General features: G+C 37.8%; 1 protein-coding gene across 13 annotated transcripts in view; it reads right to left on the reverse strand.

The window, feature by feature from the left end:
• znf618 (zinc finger protein 618) overlaps nt 1-14,014 on the reverse strand; it is a 39,772-nt gene extending 25,758 nt beyond the window's left edge. For 4 of the 13 annotated variants that reach the window (XM_042508806.2, XM_042508800.2, XM_042508804.2 and 1 more), the window contains exons 1-2: nt 13,615-14,013; nt 1,267-1,606 (exon numbers count right to left, since the gene is read on the reverse strand). In XM_042508806.2, coding sequence (XP_042364740.2) covers nt 1,267-1,579 — 313 coding nt within the window. In that variant the 5' untranslated portion in view covers nt 1,580-1,606; nt 13,615-14,013. Of the gene's footprint in view, nt 1-1,266; nt 1,607-13,614 lie in introns of all 13 variants that reach the window. The other 9 variants (XM_088070830.1, XM_088070829.1, XM_042508808.2 and 6 more) reach the window with 6 other exon arrangements.
• Between the last annotated feature and the right edge of the window lie 559 nt (nt 14,015-14,573).

Raw genomic sequence — 14,573 nt, forward strand, 5'->3', positions numbered from 1 at the left:
ATTAAGCAAATTTGATTTTCATAAAAGTTAATGATCTTAGGTTTCGCTTTGTTCTCAGTCCCAATCTCCACCATTACTACTGTAAATATCTATCTCCTGATTATTTCCAAGTAAAACCAAAATATTACCAACAATCAGTCAATATTCTGAGCTCCAAGCAAACATCACCTTCCACACAATGTTTAAATTATTTTCGAATGTATCTTAAAATCTTTTATCAAGTTTTTTTTGCCTGGCAGGGAGAATTACTACAAATCTGATTAATTGATTAAAATTATATGAATGTCAGGAGCCAACAATTAGTATTCAGGGCTAATCGAGGCATTTTTATCTGGTCTGTATAAGCTTCATTTCTAAGCCATTGTTTATTGAATTTCAAGTCTGTGAGCTGTCAAAAGGGCTAAATTGCACTCCAAAAAAATTTCAAGAAATGAAAAAAAAACATTTAAAAACCTGCTTAGTGGATTTACTTGTCTAAAACTGATGCAGTCTAGGCTCTCATGTTTATTTTATAGTTTATACTGTTTAAGAGGGGTGATAGCTTGTGGTGCTGTGGAATTATATTGCCTTACACTGACAGAGTTTTCTAATATTTAGTCCTCATTTATATAAATGAGGGTACACTAAATATTACAAATATCATAACCTTCATGAAAGTAGGATTTTTGGAGGACTGTAATCATTTTAGCTAGGTGTACCTAATAAACTGGCAACTGAAAATGCATACAGTACATTTGCATTTGTGCTGTGCAAGGAATTTGCCAAGTGGTTGCTATAATATTAACAAAAATCATCACCACCACCACCACCACCGTGTGAGAGCTTCAAGTTTGTAAATGAGTAGATAAGAGACTCAAATACAAACCTAGCTCATACTACCTCCTTAAAAAAGAGCCCATGCCCTTAAATAACAGCGAAATCACATTATCTCAATTACCTCAAATGGCAGAGCCATGCAGATAGTCTTGGTTTTATTCACCCAAGTTCTGAGGTATCTGTCATTAAGATTTTAGATGGCAATCATATACTAAATACAACATAAAATGGAGGTGAATTGAATTTCAGTTGTGCTCACAGGATTGGAAAATTACATTTTAAAAGAATGAACATTGTTTTTGAGGAGAGGCAGTGCTGCTGATTTTTTTTTTAAATCTAATTTTTGTTCATGTTCTTTTGTCAGTGAATAATCAAGGTCAGGCTTAAGAGACACCAGACAAGACCGCAGTCAGGAAATGCATGTATATATCCATATGTATATTCACACACCTATGCATGAGTCTGTGCTCTTCGTTGGAGGAGGAGTACCAAGGGCAAACATACCCTCGGTCTGAGCTCTACGGGATCCGCCTCCACTTGATCCGCCATCAGCTCCTCCAATGACAACACAGATCTCAGCAGGGTTGGGATCTCCCACTTTCCCGTTACTCGTCTCGGATGTCCCGGGCTCTTTCTTTACTGTGATGGGTGGTGGAGTTGTACTCTTGGTCTTTGGGGTTAAAGTTGGTGAGGTGCCGTCTGTTGCTGTGCTCCCACCGTCCGCCTGCTCCTTCACAGGATTGGGTGCTTCTTGTACACTCATGACTCCACCTCCTCTGAGCCTGTGCTTCTGTACCAGGAGAATAAACAACAGACAAACAAAGACTTAAATAACATACAGTCTGGATTCAGGCATGACTTCTAAACCAACAATTAGCATCCTTGCAAAATGTTAGCACGACCAGGTCTCCATGTGTCGTTTTGAAACTACCATGGCTACTATGAATGGGAATCGAGAAACACGTTACAGCTGTGAACTGGTTCCAGTCTATTTCATTTACTGATGCTGGCGCATTTGTCAAACAGTTGCACGTAACAGTGGTGTAAAAATCATGCATTTATACTGCTGGAAACTTGTAACAAGAAGGAGTCACTGCAGAGAGGAAGAAATGATCCATTTTGAGCAAGTAAGGGTGAAAACAGCAGCAATATGCTGAAAGATCTTTCTACGTAATACAAGCTTAAAGTTTATGCAAGAGTGTAGGGCTACCACTTGAAAGTCGGAGGCTCGAATCATCAGTGAAAGACAGTTAGCTGAGAATGCATGAAGCCGTGTTTTTTTTCTGCGCAGTGTACGTCTAGGGATGTTTTCCTGCGGAGTGAGTGCTCTTAACTTTTGCGCTACTCTCTGCACCTGCAGACATGCTGCAGTGGCACTAAGGGACAGCGAGACCACAATGTAAGGTGATTAAGTGGTGAATTTACAGCTCACAGCACAGTTAACCAGATACAGTCTCTGGCTTTTGTTGATATCTAGTGTCAGCAAAAAATGTTGTTGCACATTTGCAATCTGTCATTTGCTTGTTTACTATACGAAGGGAATGCTGCTGTGACACTGAACGTCTAGCGGAGCCCGTTCAAACTTTATATGAAAAAAAAATGAATTCTTGAATATTCATATTGAACGACTAAATCAGTTTCGACTGGCATAATTTGTCAGATGCAGCCCTACACGAGTGCCAATATTTTCAAACCTAGCAGCATGTCCATTATCGAAGGTAAGCATCATTAATTCTAATGATTTTTGCACCACGCAAGCAGGCCTAGCAGATTTGTTCCTAAGAAACCTAAAATGAAACTAACTCTGTACAAATATTCTCAATTATAATAAATTGATAATAAACAGTCATGCTGAAACCCTGTGAAGGCCTACTTTTTTCGTAACAGAAAATTAATTAGGAGTCTATAAGGGAATCAATAAAGAATCTGACAGAATCAATAATGGTATCAATAAAATGTTATCAACTGCGATCCCTAATGGCTACACCACCAATATCCAATATAAAGGGTTGTTTCAATATCAGCTGATATTTGTACCTTCCTAAGTAGCTGCACATAACAAGCCATAGCCTGCGCTGACAACTATTGGAAGTCTCAAAATTAAATAAATAAATAAATAAATAACCCGAAACAAAACCCCTTTTTTCTAAATATACAAGATGTGTGAGATCAAAATGCACAGGAGCCACCACCTGTAAATATATCAGTTTGACGGTCTAATTTTGAGGACAGAAATAAAGGACTTTTTTATTGTAAGAACAGAGAGGCTTAACTGTTCATAAGTGGTCTTTGATTGCATGAATTCCACAACTTTGTGGCACCCAAAAGCTCTCATTTTAAAAATATCCAAATTACACAACTTGCCACTTCAGCACAAGGCTATAAAAGGCCTTGTCAAGAGAATGTGCTCAAAATGCAACCATGCAAAACAGAGTTATGCCAGGATGTCTGATATTATGGAAAGAGGGGAAATTGGTCTTCTAATAATAGCGCACCAATTCAGCAACAACAAGCCTTTTCATAGCCCAATACACCTTTCTTTGGATATGAAACACGGCCACGAAGCCTCGGCAAACAGGCACACCAACTGGATAATTTTGACACAAAATATTTCAGGCTTTTGGTTCAAATTGTTAACTTTTAACTGCAAAAAATAAGAAAAGTGAAAGAAAAGTATTGTAGGTTCAATCATACGCAACACTTGGCGGGCCTGAGGGTTGTGCAAGTTGAGGGGTTTTTTGTATTTCCTAATACATTAGAACCCTGTCTAGGGAACAAGCTTGAGCATGACTTTGGATTTTACATAGAATCGTAAATTCTTTGTGTAGTAAAGTACTGGGGCCATTATTGTCGCAGAAGTATTTGTGTGTGTAACGTTTTTCGTAACTGTAATTCAGTTTGTGTGCATAGTAAGATTTTTTCTTACACAAATGTGTGGCTATGGAAATGTAAATACACACATCATGCAACTAAGTACATCTTTACTCACATCCAAGTGTCAACTGTCTGCAATAAATTCCAGAGATAGCAATTTAAATTTGACTTAGCAAATATTTCTTCCTTGTGAACACACTATTTTTCTATCTATCTATATCTGTAGTCTGTCAGGTTCATGGTGTCATTTCAGTCAAAACATTTAAAATTTGTATTCACGTTCACCATAGCACAGTGTTTTCTGGTTTTCACAAATGTATGTTAAGTTACTGAAATAGTTCTAATTTGGTAGTACACAATAAATGCAGGATTGCAGATGCATTTTGATTATATCATTTTGGAAATATATCCACACATATATAGTGGTTGCACTTGCAGAATTGCATATTATAGAATACTGGACAAAAGGCATTGGCAGAGGTCTGCCCTTGCAATTAAAAAAGCTTTACTTTTTATTTTCCATTACTATTCTCAATGCTGAGTATTTCTTATTTGCATTCATTTTTTGTGCATTTCTCATTTTAAAGATGAAATAGCATTTCCATTTCTGGTTTTTCAATTTCCCTTTCCATTAGTCTTGTCACAGTGTCTGGTTTCACCAGTGGCATAAGGTGTACAGCAACTGTGTACACCTGTGTAATTTTATCCACACTGTCTGTGGTCTGAAAGTGTGAGCAGAAATGAGCCAACAAGCTGCTTATACTCACAGGTTATGTTTGCAACCGTGTTAAGACCAATGAAGAAAATACTGTTGTGGAAAAGAGAAAATGTCTTGACTACTGTACGTAACTACAGACATGAACCAGACATCTGCTTAACTAATGTATAAGCCAGGTTCATACAATTTTAACTATACGGTCATGAGTACAATTTTAAACCACACATTTGTAAAACATACATTTGTGTAATACACATGACTGCATCACATCAGTAGCGTAAAAGCAGGTTTACTCAGCCCAGATTAGTTTTGCGTGAGTTGGGTTCCAATCAAGATTACAAGTAAGTTTAAAATACATTTTATTATTGCTTGCCATCTTTTTGTTCAATTAAAGTTTCACAACAGAACAGGTTATATGAAGAGAGTCTGAGTTTGGTGAACATTAATCCTAGAAGTAATCACTGTTATTAATTTTAGACAATTGTTCAACATCTTGTATTATATTTGAAAACAGTCACAGTAATTATAAGATAACAGTAAAATTCATACTGTCTCATTAATTGAAATATTAACAAAAAGAGATGTAGAGCTGCAGCAATTAGTTGGTTAATCTAATGGTCTATTGACAGAAAAAAAAAATAACTATTTGACATTACTGAAGTCAATTCATCAATTGACTGACAATTCTGCTGGAAAAATGCTGAACTGTCAATCAACTGATGAATTTCCAAAATGATCCATCCACCTGACAGGTGTGGCATATTAAAATGTTGATTAAACAGCATCATAATTACAGAGACGCACATTGGAATTGTCACAAAAAAGGGCCACTATAAAATGTTGGAAAAGTTATTTGTAAGGGCTTCACATGGCTACAGCTACAGAAATGCTTTTGTCACAGACACCCCAAAGAATCAGTCAGTATTGCGACACATCTCTTACACACAGTTGATCAGGCTGTTGATTTTGGCCTGTGGAGTGTTTGCCCAATCTTCTTCAATAACTGCAAAGTTGCTGGATATTGGCAGGAATTAGAACACGCTGTCGCTAATCCAGAGCATCAGAGCATCCCAAAAATGCTCAATGTGAAACATATCCAGTGAGCATGCAGGTCATGCAAGAGCTGGGATGTTTTCAGATTTGAGGAAGTGTTTAAAGATCCTTGCAACATGGGGCCATGCATAATCACTCTGTAACATGAGGTCATGGCGGTGGATGAATGCTGTGACATGCCGTGGATCTCCAAGTCTCATCACAGAATGTCTGTGCATTCAAATTGCCATAAATAAAATGCACCTGTGCTTGTTGTCTGTAGCTCATGCCAGCCTATACCCTAACCCAACGGCCTTCATGGGGCACTCTGTTCACCGCGTTAGCATTAGCGTACTGCTCGTCTCTCATCTGCCTCGTACAGTGGAAAGCAAGATTCGTGCATCAACACTTCTTCAAAGTGCCAGACGCCATCAACGCTGAGCAGCTGCCCTCTCAAGTAGTTTACGACAGAGCTGCAGTCAGGTCAAGACCCCGGTAATGACAATGATCATGCAGACAAACTTCCCTGTGATGGTTTATGACAGTTTGTGCAGAAATTCTCTGGTTGTGCAAAGCAACTGTTGCATCAGTTGTTCAGGTGGCTGGTTTCAGATGATCTTGAAGGTGAAGATGTTGGATGTGAAGGTCCTGTTCATGTCTGGTTACATTTGGTCTGAGGTTGTAAGGTTGTTTGGATGTACTGCCAAATTCTCAAAAAAAAACAACAATGGAGACTGCTTATGGCAGTGAAATGAACATTCAGTTCACGGGCAAAAGCTTTGCTGGACATTCCTGCAGTCAGCCTGCCAATGGCACACTTCCTCAAAAACTGTGGCGTTGTGTTGTGACAAAACTGCACATTTTAAAGTGCCCTTTTATTGTGTCAATCCCAAGGCACACCTGTGTAGTGATCATTCTGTTTTATCAGCATCTTAATATGCTACCCCTGTCAGGCAGATAGATTATCTGCCAAGGAGAAATGCTGACTCAAAGGGATTTGAACAAATTGTGCACCAAATAGAGAAAAAAAGCCTTTTGTGTGTGTAGAAAAAAAAAACTTAAATCTTTTATTTTAACTTGTAAAAATGGGAGCAAAAACAATAGTGTTAAATTATTTTTGTTCAGTGAATAACATCATCCAAGACTCTGGGAAATATTTTTCATTGTTCTATGGTGGTTTGTAGACCAATAATCCAATTGATTAAATGAGAATTTTCAGATTAATCTGTATTTAAAATAATCATTAAATGAAGCCCTAATTATATACAAGCACTGTTTAAAACAAGCAAACAAAAACAGATTTGACTTAAATTATGAAACATAAAGGTCACATAAATATGCAGTCTATTGGTGAACCAAAGCAACAGCCAATCACATATAATTACATATTTATAATGTCTTGTTTATTTATTTAATATTTGACTCTCTAGGTCTTTGGGCTGGATATCTAACCTATAACCAAGTAGTATCAAAACTTCAGTTTTTTGTATGCAGATCTAGAACAAAAAAAAAGTATGGATTTACTTGTAGCTGATAACTGCAAGTGTTTTTCAGTTTAATGTGACATGAAATGGGCATGAGCTCCAGTCCATACAGTCTGTGCTGTCATTAAGTCAAGCACAGTGTAACTGATGGATTTGGCAGCTCAGTGTACTGAGATGCCACCAAAACCTGCTAAAGTATGACTGTAACGTCTGGTGGCATAAAACGCAACTGAATGCTTCCATTCACACAATGAGTAGCGAATGTAGTACCCTGTTGGTATCAGTATCACTTTAAGGGTACTGGTACCTTAATTTTTTAAACCATACCCAGCCCTACTGGGTCTACAAACCAGAGCAGCAGATATTTACCATCAGTCTGAAGGGTTCATGTGTTATTCCTGTGTGCAAAAACAGTGTTATTTATGAATGTAACATTATTTTCATCTGAGGCTAAATCTAAATAAAACATCTTGTACATGCAGTTGTCACACTAAATTGAAAAGTAAATTTTGTATGCAGGCATTTCCACAGACATATTTTGGGTCAGCAAAGTTAGTGTCCTATTTATTGTCTACACAGCAGTGCCAAATTTTACATCCCAGTGACGTCATAAACAGAGAGGCCAGTTCTCTATTTTCTAGGTTTAGCAATGAAGTGTCTTGGGTTCAAGTGGACAACCATTTTCAGATATTTTAGATCCATCGAGTTAAGGTTAGACAAATGATCATAAATGTTTTGTTTCTGGTGGATTTGTTTCTGTGCAAACTGTACTAATATCATAGAAACATTGTTTAATAGAACAAACATAACATCTATCATATATATATATATACACACACACACACACACACACACACACACACACACACAAATATCTCTAGAAACTGCTCCTAACAAGGCTTGTTGCAGTGAACAGAATCGTCATACGGTCCACAATATTACATCAGTGAAATTCCACTCGTCCATAATGTCATGTAACTTTCTGTAAAAATCCAATTAATTCAATGAGCTTCACAGCAGACGTGCAGCACCATTTATGAGTATGAAAACAAAAATGATATCCACAAAAATAAATAGCACCTGCAAGGAAAGGGGATTCAATTTTAACATTTTCTGACTCATGGAGAAAGACATGATGTAATTGCAGATAGATTATGGGAGAGAATTTGTTTGCCAAAATCAACTTCTCCAGTACGGCAGTAGTTTAAGTTCAGCCTTGAGCCAGCTTCTCTCTGCAAGTTTGCTGAAGGTATACTGGAAAATTTCGTGATGTCTGTTTTCCATTTTCACTACACTTACAGAGTCTAGACTGAAAAGCGTAGCTACAGTATGTGGTCAGTCGGCCGGTGTTTTGGGTGTGGGTTTGTAAGCAATTTTTTTAAAAATACAGTTTTATAGTTTTTGTCTTGCTGAAAATGCAGTGTGAAAAGTGTGTTTCTGTGCAAATTTCACAGTGAGACACGAAGAATACAGTCAAGCCAGGCATCTCTGTCTCAGCATTTTTTCAACTCGTAGCCTAAGGGTAACAATTTCAAAGTCGACAATATCGGTATCTGGCGTTGTTCTGGCAGAACTTACACTGGTATGAAAATGTTCTACCGTGACAAGACTAATCCCCCATGCATACAAAAAGCAATGTGTCATCATTGTTCTTTTGTGAATGATAGAGTAAAAGGCCTTCTGTCAGCTTAACTTCCAGCCACAACAAATGAAGACAGCACAAATACACTGACTCTCAACTTTGATGATTCAAGATCGGTCTCATTGCAAGCTGGGGAACTAAGTAGATTTACTCAAAATGAAGGTAATTGTACTTCAGTTACATTTATCCATTTCACTGTATTTCAGACAGATATATTGTACATAATGTAGAGATAACTGACAAACTAAGATTTAACATTAAAAAAGTAAAAATATAAAATAGAACACATTGTTAAAGACTATACCAGTTGCCCCCCACCGTCAGGTTGGGGCCCTTTGCCACATTTAAGGGACATTATCCTTCTAAACTTCTCACATGGTTTTATTTAATTAACACTTTGAAGTCCAAGGAGATAAAATTATCCATTATTTCACTAAAAAGTAAAGATTGGAGATTTGTGTAGCAGGACTTGTTTTTATTCTTTACTCTCCAATTATCGCAGATTTATTTCGTGACCCTTCAGGGGCCTGACCGCTTGGTTGGAAACCACTGGACTGAACTATGTAACCGTATACATTGTAATATGTTACAACTTGCTAAACTCTGACCAGCTATAGTGCAATGCTGCTTACACATTGATGAACAGTAACAGGGTTTTGTTTTTTTTGGCAGAGTGAGCAGTTTTACTTTTGAAGCTTATATTTTTCCAATAATTCCTATGTACTTTTACTTTAGTAGGGTTTTGGATGTAGTAATTTTATTTGTAAGTGAGTATTTGTACATTGTTGCACTGGTACTTTTAAATTAGCAAAGGATTTGAGTAGTTCTTCCACCACTGTTCATAACTTTCAGTAACTGTGTTTTCTTTATCTTCCAAAAGTCTGCTTTTGTTTGGAAAAACAATAGGAAACTCTCTATTAGCACCATTTGCTCACAGAATGCTAACAAAGGTCCTCAGCGCTCACTAACCACTACCAGCCTATTCTGTATCTGACAGGAGTCAGTTGCTGAAAATGAAAATGAAATAATGGCTAAATCAAGAGACTTTTGTCAACTGTAATCAAATGAAATAATGGCAAAGACGCATGCACTGCATACGTGAATTAGATCAATCTCTTAGTCATCCACTGCAATATTCCCTGTGCAACATTGTAAATGCATACCCTGAATATATGAAATGCCTGTTGTGGCCTGTTTTCTTCTAATTAAAGTCAAAATGCAAAATTAGCCATCTGGCCTTCTGTTCTTTCATAGTCTGAGGCTTCTGATATACTGTAACCTACAGCACCAGGCACAAGAAAATCTAGGCTAAACCAGATGCACACTTGCTTGATGTTTTTTTTTTACAAATAAAACACAACCTACACCAACTAAAACAAAAAAAAGGCAGTGTAGTTAAATTAAATCATCAAATTCTGTTTGCAATATCGAGGATCTACAGGATCTCTATTGTTGTAATAGGCACTGAAGTAAGCAGGGGTGGGTGGCGATGTGATTTATGTTAAACTATTAAACGAGTTTTCCCTTTGTGATTTGGTCCAGCTGTGTTTTAAAATGCCAATGCATGCATATTAAAAACAATATATTATATCACTGCGCTAAATGTGAACTAGGATTACAGAATAAGGAGGTTAGGCATACAAGAAAAAACATCTCTAGGACATACCTCTGTTCAGAATTCAGCGCTTAGTCGAGGTACTTAAAATAATTGGCCTATATTTGGGCAGTACAGTATCTGCCTCTGCACAATAATGAAGTAAATCAATCATCGTGCTTGGTTAAAGCAAAAAGAGAAAAAAAATCCAGTGCGTCTAACTTAGAGAGATTTTCTTACTTTGAATTGTACCTTGCAAAGCCAAAAATCACTGTGCTCTGCATGTTAAGTGGACCGAAATAGAGATTCCAAATATAAAATACAAATTTGTTTAAGGCTCATGAAAATGGTTCCACTCTGGAGGGATTAAAAATAGGAATCAGCTAAAATGGGGGATGGTGGGGGTCACTTCAATCACTGCTTTCACTGCATGTTTGTATTATCCCGAGCAGAGTCAGTGACTAGGAGCAAGGTTTAACCGAAACCTGTTTCACACTAAATGTTTTTGCTTTCCCTGTTTCTTTAATCAAATGCACACTTTTTTCTGTCCCCTGTAATAAATGTCTTCCAAGATGCTGTATGACCAATGATTTCAAAAAGCAATAATGCAGAGAAATGGATAAATCCCCCCCCTCCCTCCGCCGACCCACCCCACCTCACACACACACACGGGATGCTCTGGAAAAAGAAACTGTGTCGTCTAGTAAAATTCCATCAGCATACACTCAAAACCCCCATAAAAACCTTTTCAATCTATATGTTAATGCCACGAATTAAAATTTAATAACAAGAGATATTGAAAAGCAGACTTGAATTATACAAAAATAAATCCTGAAAGATCAGGCCCCTAAAATTAGAAATTCAGGGCGGCATCCGGTCTGCTGCTAAACCCTTGTAGGCTGGCAGATTAAATTTTTGATGAAAATCAAAATTGCACTGCACACTGACGCAAGCGCAGCAAACCTGGCACTATTGTGATTTATGGATTCATTAAACCCGCGGGAGTTTCACCCCTCCCCTTTTCACTCAAAGAAATGAGATTTGCCCTGCTGAAAATTTGTATTTTCAGAAAAGCTACTCAGGCTCTGCTCTACCTTCAGAAAATGGTCAAGGAAAAAAAGAAGCTTCTGTGTACATAACCACTGCACGTAAACAGGCCTAATTTTCATTGCTGCAGCAATTGAACGTCCTTATGCATTATTCATGAAACCAATAAGGTTCATTTTTACAAAGGAAGAGGCAGGAAAAATATGTGCAGAATGCACAGAATTTTTTTTTTTTTTTAATGCAGCAGCCCCAACCCCTGAAAAGCCGTTCCCTGGAGACTAATTTAAGTGAAGCCATTTTCAGACATTTTCAACATGCCACTAAGAAAATGACTGAACACAAGATGTTCGCTATGTTTATAGAGGATGTATGTTTGTTCAGGCACATCTAAGCACAAATCAGGAATCTGTAATTGTAGATTAGCAAAAAAGAGCTGGCATGACATCAAAGGCAGAAACTGTTTGTGTAACACCGCTTACCCTTTAAATGAAAAACAAAAACCTCTGTACTTAGTTAATGACAATTAGAGCAGCAACTATGTTTCAAACAGGGAAACGCACAGACTGTGATATGATCCTCCACCATCTAATGTTTATCAGTGCCTAGAAGGACAAGTTTCACCTCTCCATCCAAACTATTCGCTCCAAATATCCTCAGTGAATCAGAGCTTTTGTTCTTTTAAGTGCAGACAGACCAGCATTCCTCTTACCTTGCTTAAAACGAGAACACTCCCAGAATGCAGTTCCCGTTAACCATATCAGTGTTTAAGGTGTTTTTCATTGCAACACTGCAGCATTATGTTTTATAACTTATTACACGGTCCTTCAGGTATTCTGCATATAAACATTCCCATCACTCACAGGGTGATCCAACCCTATTAAACCCATGACACTGGTTGCCTCTCTTCACTCCTGTACTTTAAACTCAAACTCCTGCATTTTGATTAGACATTGCAAGCAAAGGTCAGAATTTACACCCCGATTTTTGCATACCGACCATACAATTTCCGCCAGCTCTTTCAAATTTATACAGATTTGAAGGTCAGCATTGAAATTACCCACAGCAAAATGGCCTCTGCAGTTTCCCTTACATTAAAATAAAAAGCAAGCCGTGCAAGATGGGAAACTGTTTGGCGTCTGCAGGATTAATATAAACAGTACAGCCACTGGTTGTGATTGTTTTTCCTGCCCTCAAATTATGCTGACATGGTCTTTCTTCTTCCAGTGCTGTTCAGTACACTTTGGATAGTTATTTTCCACTTAGACATTTCCAATCTCTACAAATAAAAGTCCAAATTGTTCCATGTTTACTAAGTAGTAAATTATATCTGTATACCCACTGGGCTACAAAAATACACATTCATTCATAAGAAAGCAAGGGGAAAATCACACTTAATGTGCATGTAAGACCACCAAAAAATTGAGGTGGATTTAGCTGATTTTTTTCTCACAGACTGACACTCTTTCATGAATGCTTTAGCAAAATAATCAAAGTCAAGGATCATGAATAAAAACCAAAGAAAGAGAAGCATTATCTTGCACAGTGCTTTAAATGCAGTATTTAAAGGTCATTTTGCATAAAATGGCATGAAAAGCACAAGATTGACACAAATCCAAAATAAAGGCTATCTATCTATAGATGGCTTCTACTTGTTGAAAAAAGCATAAAGACGTGTCCACCGGCACAAACTACCATTCAATTGAATAAACAAGTCGCAAAACTAGTCTCATTACAATTTTTTCTTTTTTTCATTTTTTTTTTTTTTTTTTAATTTCCAAAATGACTGCCTACAGGTGGCGCCAATGACCCCCAGATTTTAAACCCCCCCATCTTCCTAAAAATAAAATTCGAAATGTGTTTAGACATGACGACAGTTTGGTGTTTTTTCTCGTCTGTCTAGAAATGAAAACCAAGCCGTCAAATACAAGCAAAACTAGCGTCAGTGTTGTGTGAGTTTCAGGGGAGAAACTCCGAGGCTCTGCTCAAATTTGCAGGAAAATTCACAAAACATGGCTGCAGGAGGTTTTTGTGTTTCAGATTGTTCCTCCCCTCATCGTCCTTCATGTTGCCACTATCGCCTGGTCCCCTTGCTCTACCGAAATATTTTACCAACCTATGTGGTGAAACGTTACATGTGAACAAACTAGCTGCACAGACGACTAGTCAGCAGTTACACGGAAAGTTCATTACGAAAATTCAGGCAAAAAAAAACATCAACAGATTAGGACTATTTCGGATGGCTTCAAAGCCTGCACCTGGTTCACAGGCTGGAAATATTAGTGCGAAAAACACCGCCAGGTCTCGTTTGTTAAGTAGGACTGAAACTTAACAGTCGCTGCTGAAAATTTCGAAAAAATTGAAGATTTCTAAATCAGAAAAAAAAGAAAACACAGCGGGTCTGACATACCTCCAAAAACGATGCAGCTCATGCGAAACAGGCTCCCGCTCCAGAAATCTTCCCTCCCCGACCAGAGGTGACTGCACAACTGCTTCCTCAAAAAAAAATTGTGAATTAGTTATGAGAAATTCCAAATGTTGCAAATTTTCACCACAGCGGGTTTTTTGCTCTTCCTCCGCGACACGCTACGTTACATTTTAGAAAAGAGTAATGGCGTAATGAATCATGAATTTGCCGAGGTTTACTTCAGTCCGTGCAAGCTCTCCGTTTCTGCCTCGCACGGGGGGGGTTTGTGTTGCGGTTCCTCCTGTGGAAATTTCGTCCGCCATATACAAGGGCAGATTCCGAAATTGCAGCGCCGGCCTGGCTGTATATTAGCCTACATGAAAAAAAAAAAAAGAAAGAAAAAGGAAAAAAGTCTGGGAAGAAGACGGAAAAAATGGTTGGCCGACTATGAAGTTACGCAGTGAAAAAAAGAGCCTGGAAATTACGCAGAGGAAAAAATTCTCATGTGAACTGACAACATTATATTGGATGCTCTTTCTGCAGCTTTACATTAGATGTGGGACCATTTTGATCAGATAAGAGATTGAGTCAATGATCAGGCGAATGTAGCTGATGGACATGTTCTGTGTTAAACTATCACAGCTGTTTGGCCACATCTATTTCACAGTTTTTTTTTTCCCCCCCAAATGTTTTCCTTGATGCTATTTTTAAATGGAAAGGAGGATAGCCGCATTTTTCCATTCCCTTTCAGGACTGAAGTTGTCCAATTAATCAGTGTGCATGATGAAACCCGAATTAAAATTCTCACCAGACTTTAATCAAAAATAGTGACAAACAAATGAACTCACTGGTGTTGCAGCAGTCACTTTGTTTTAGGGTTACCTATTAAGAGCAAGTTTTTGGTTGGCCAACACATTTTCATTTCAAAACCCTGCTCTGAGAATTAGCAATCTTTTTCTCTT

This window comes from Plectropomus leopardus, chromosome 20 (genome assembly GCF_026936395.1).
Source record: "Plectropomus leopardus strain MGB_pleo_1.0 chromosome 20, ASM2693639v1, whole genome shotgun sequence".
NCBI classification, from domain to species: Eukaryota; Metazoa; Chordata; class Actinopteri; order Perciformes; family Serranidae; genus Plectropomus; species Plectropomus leopardus.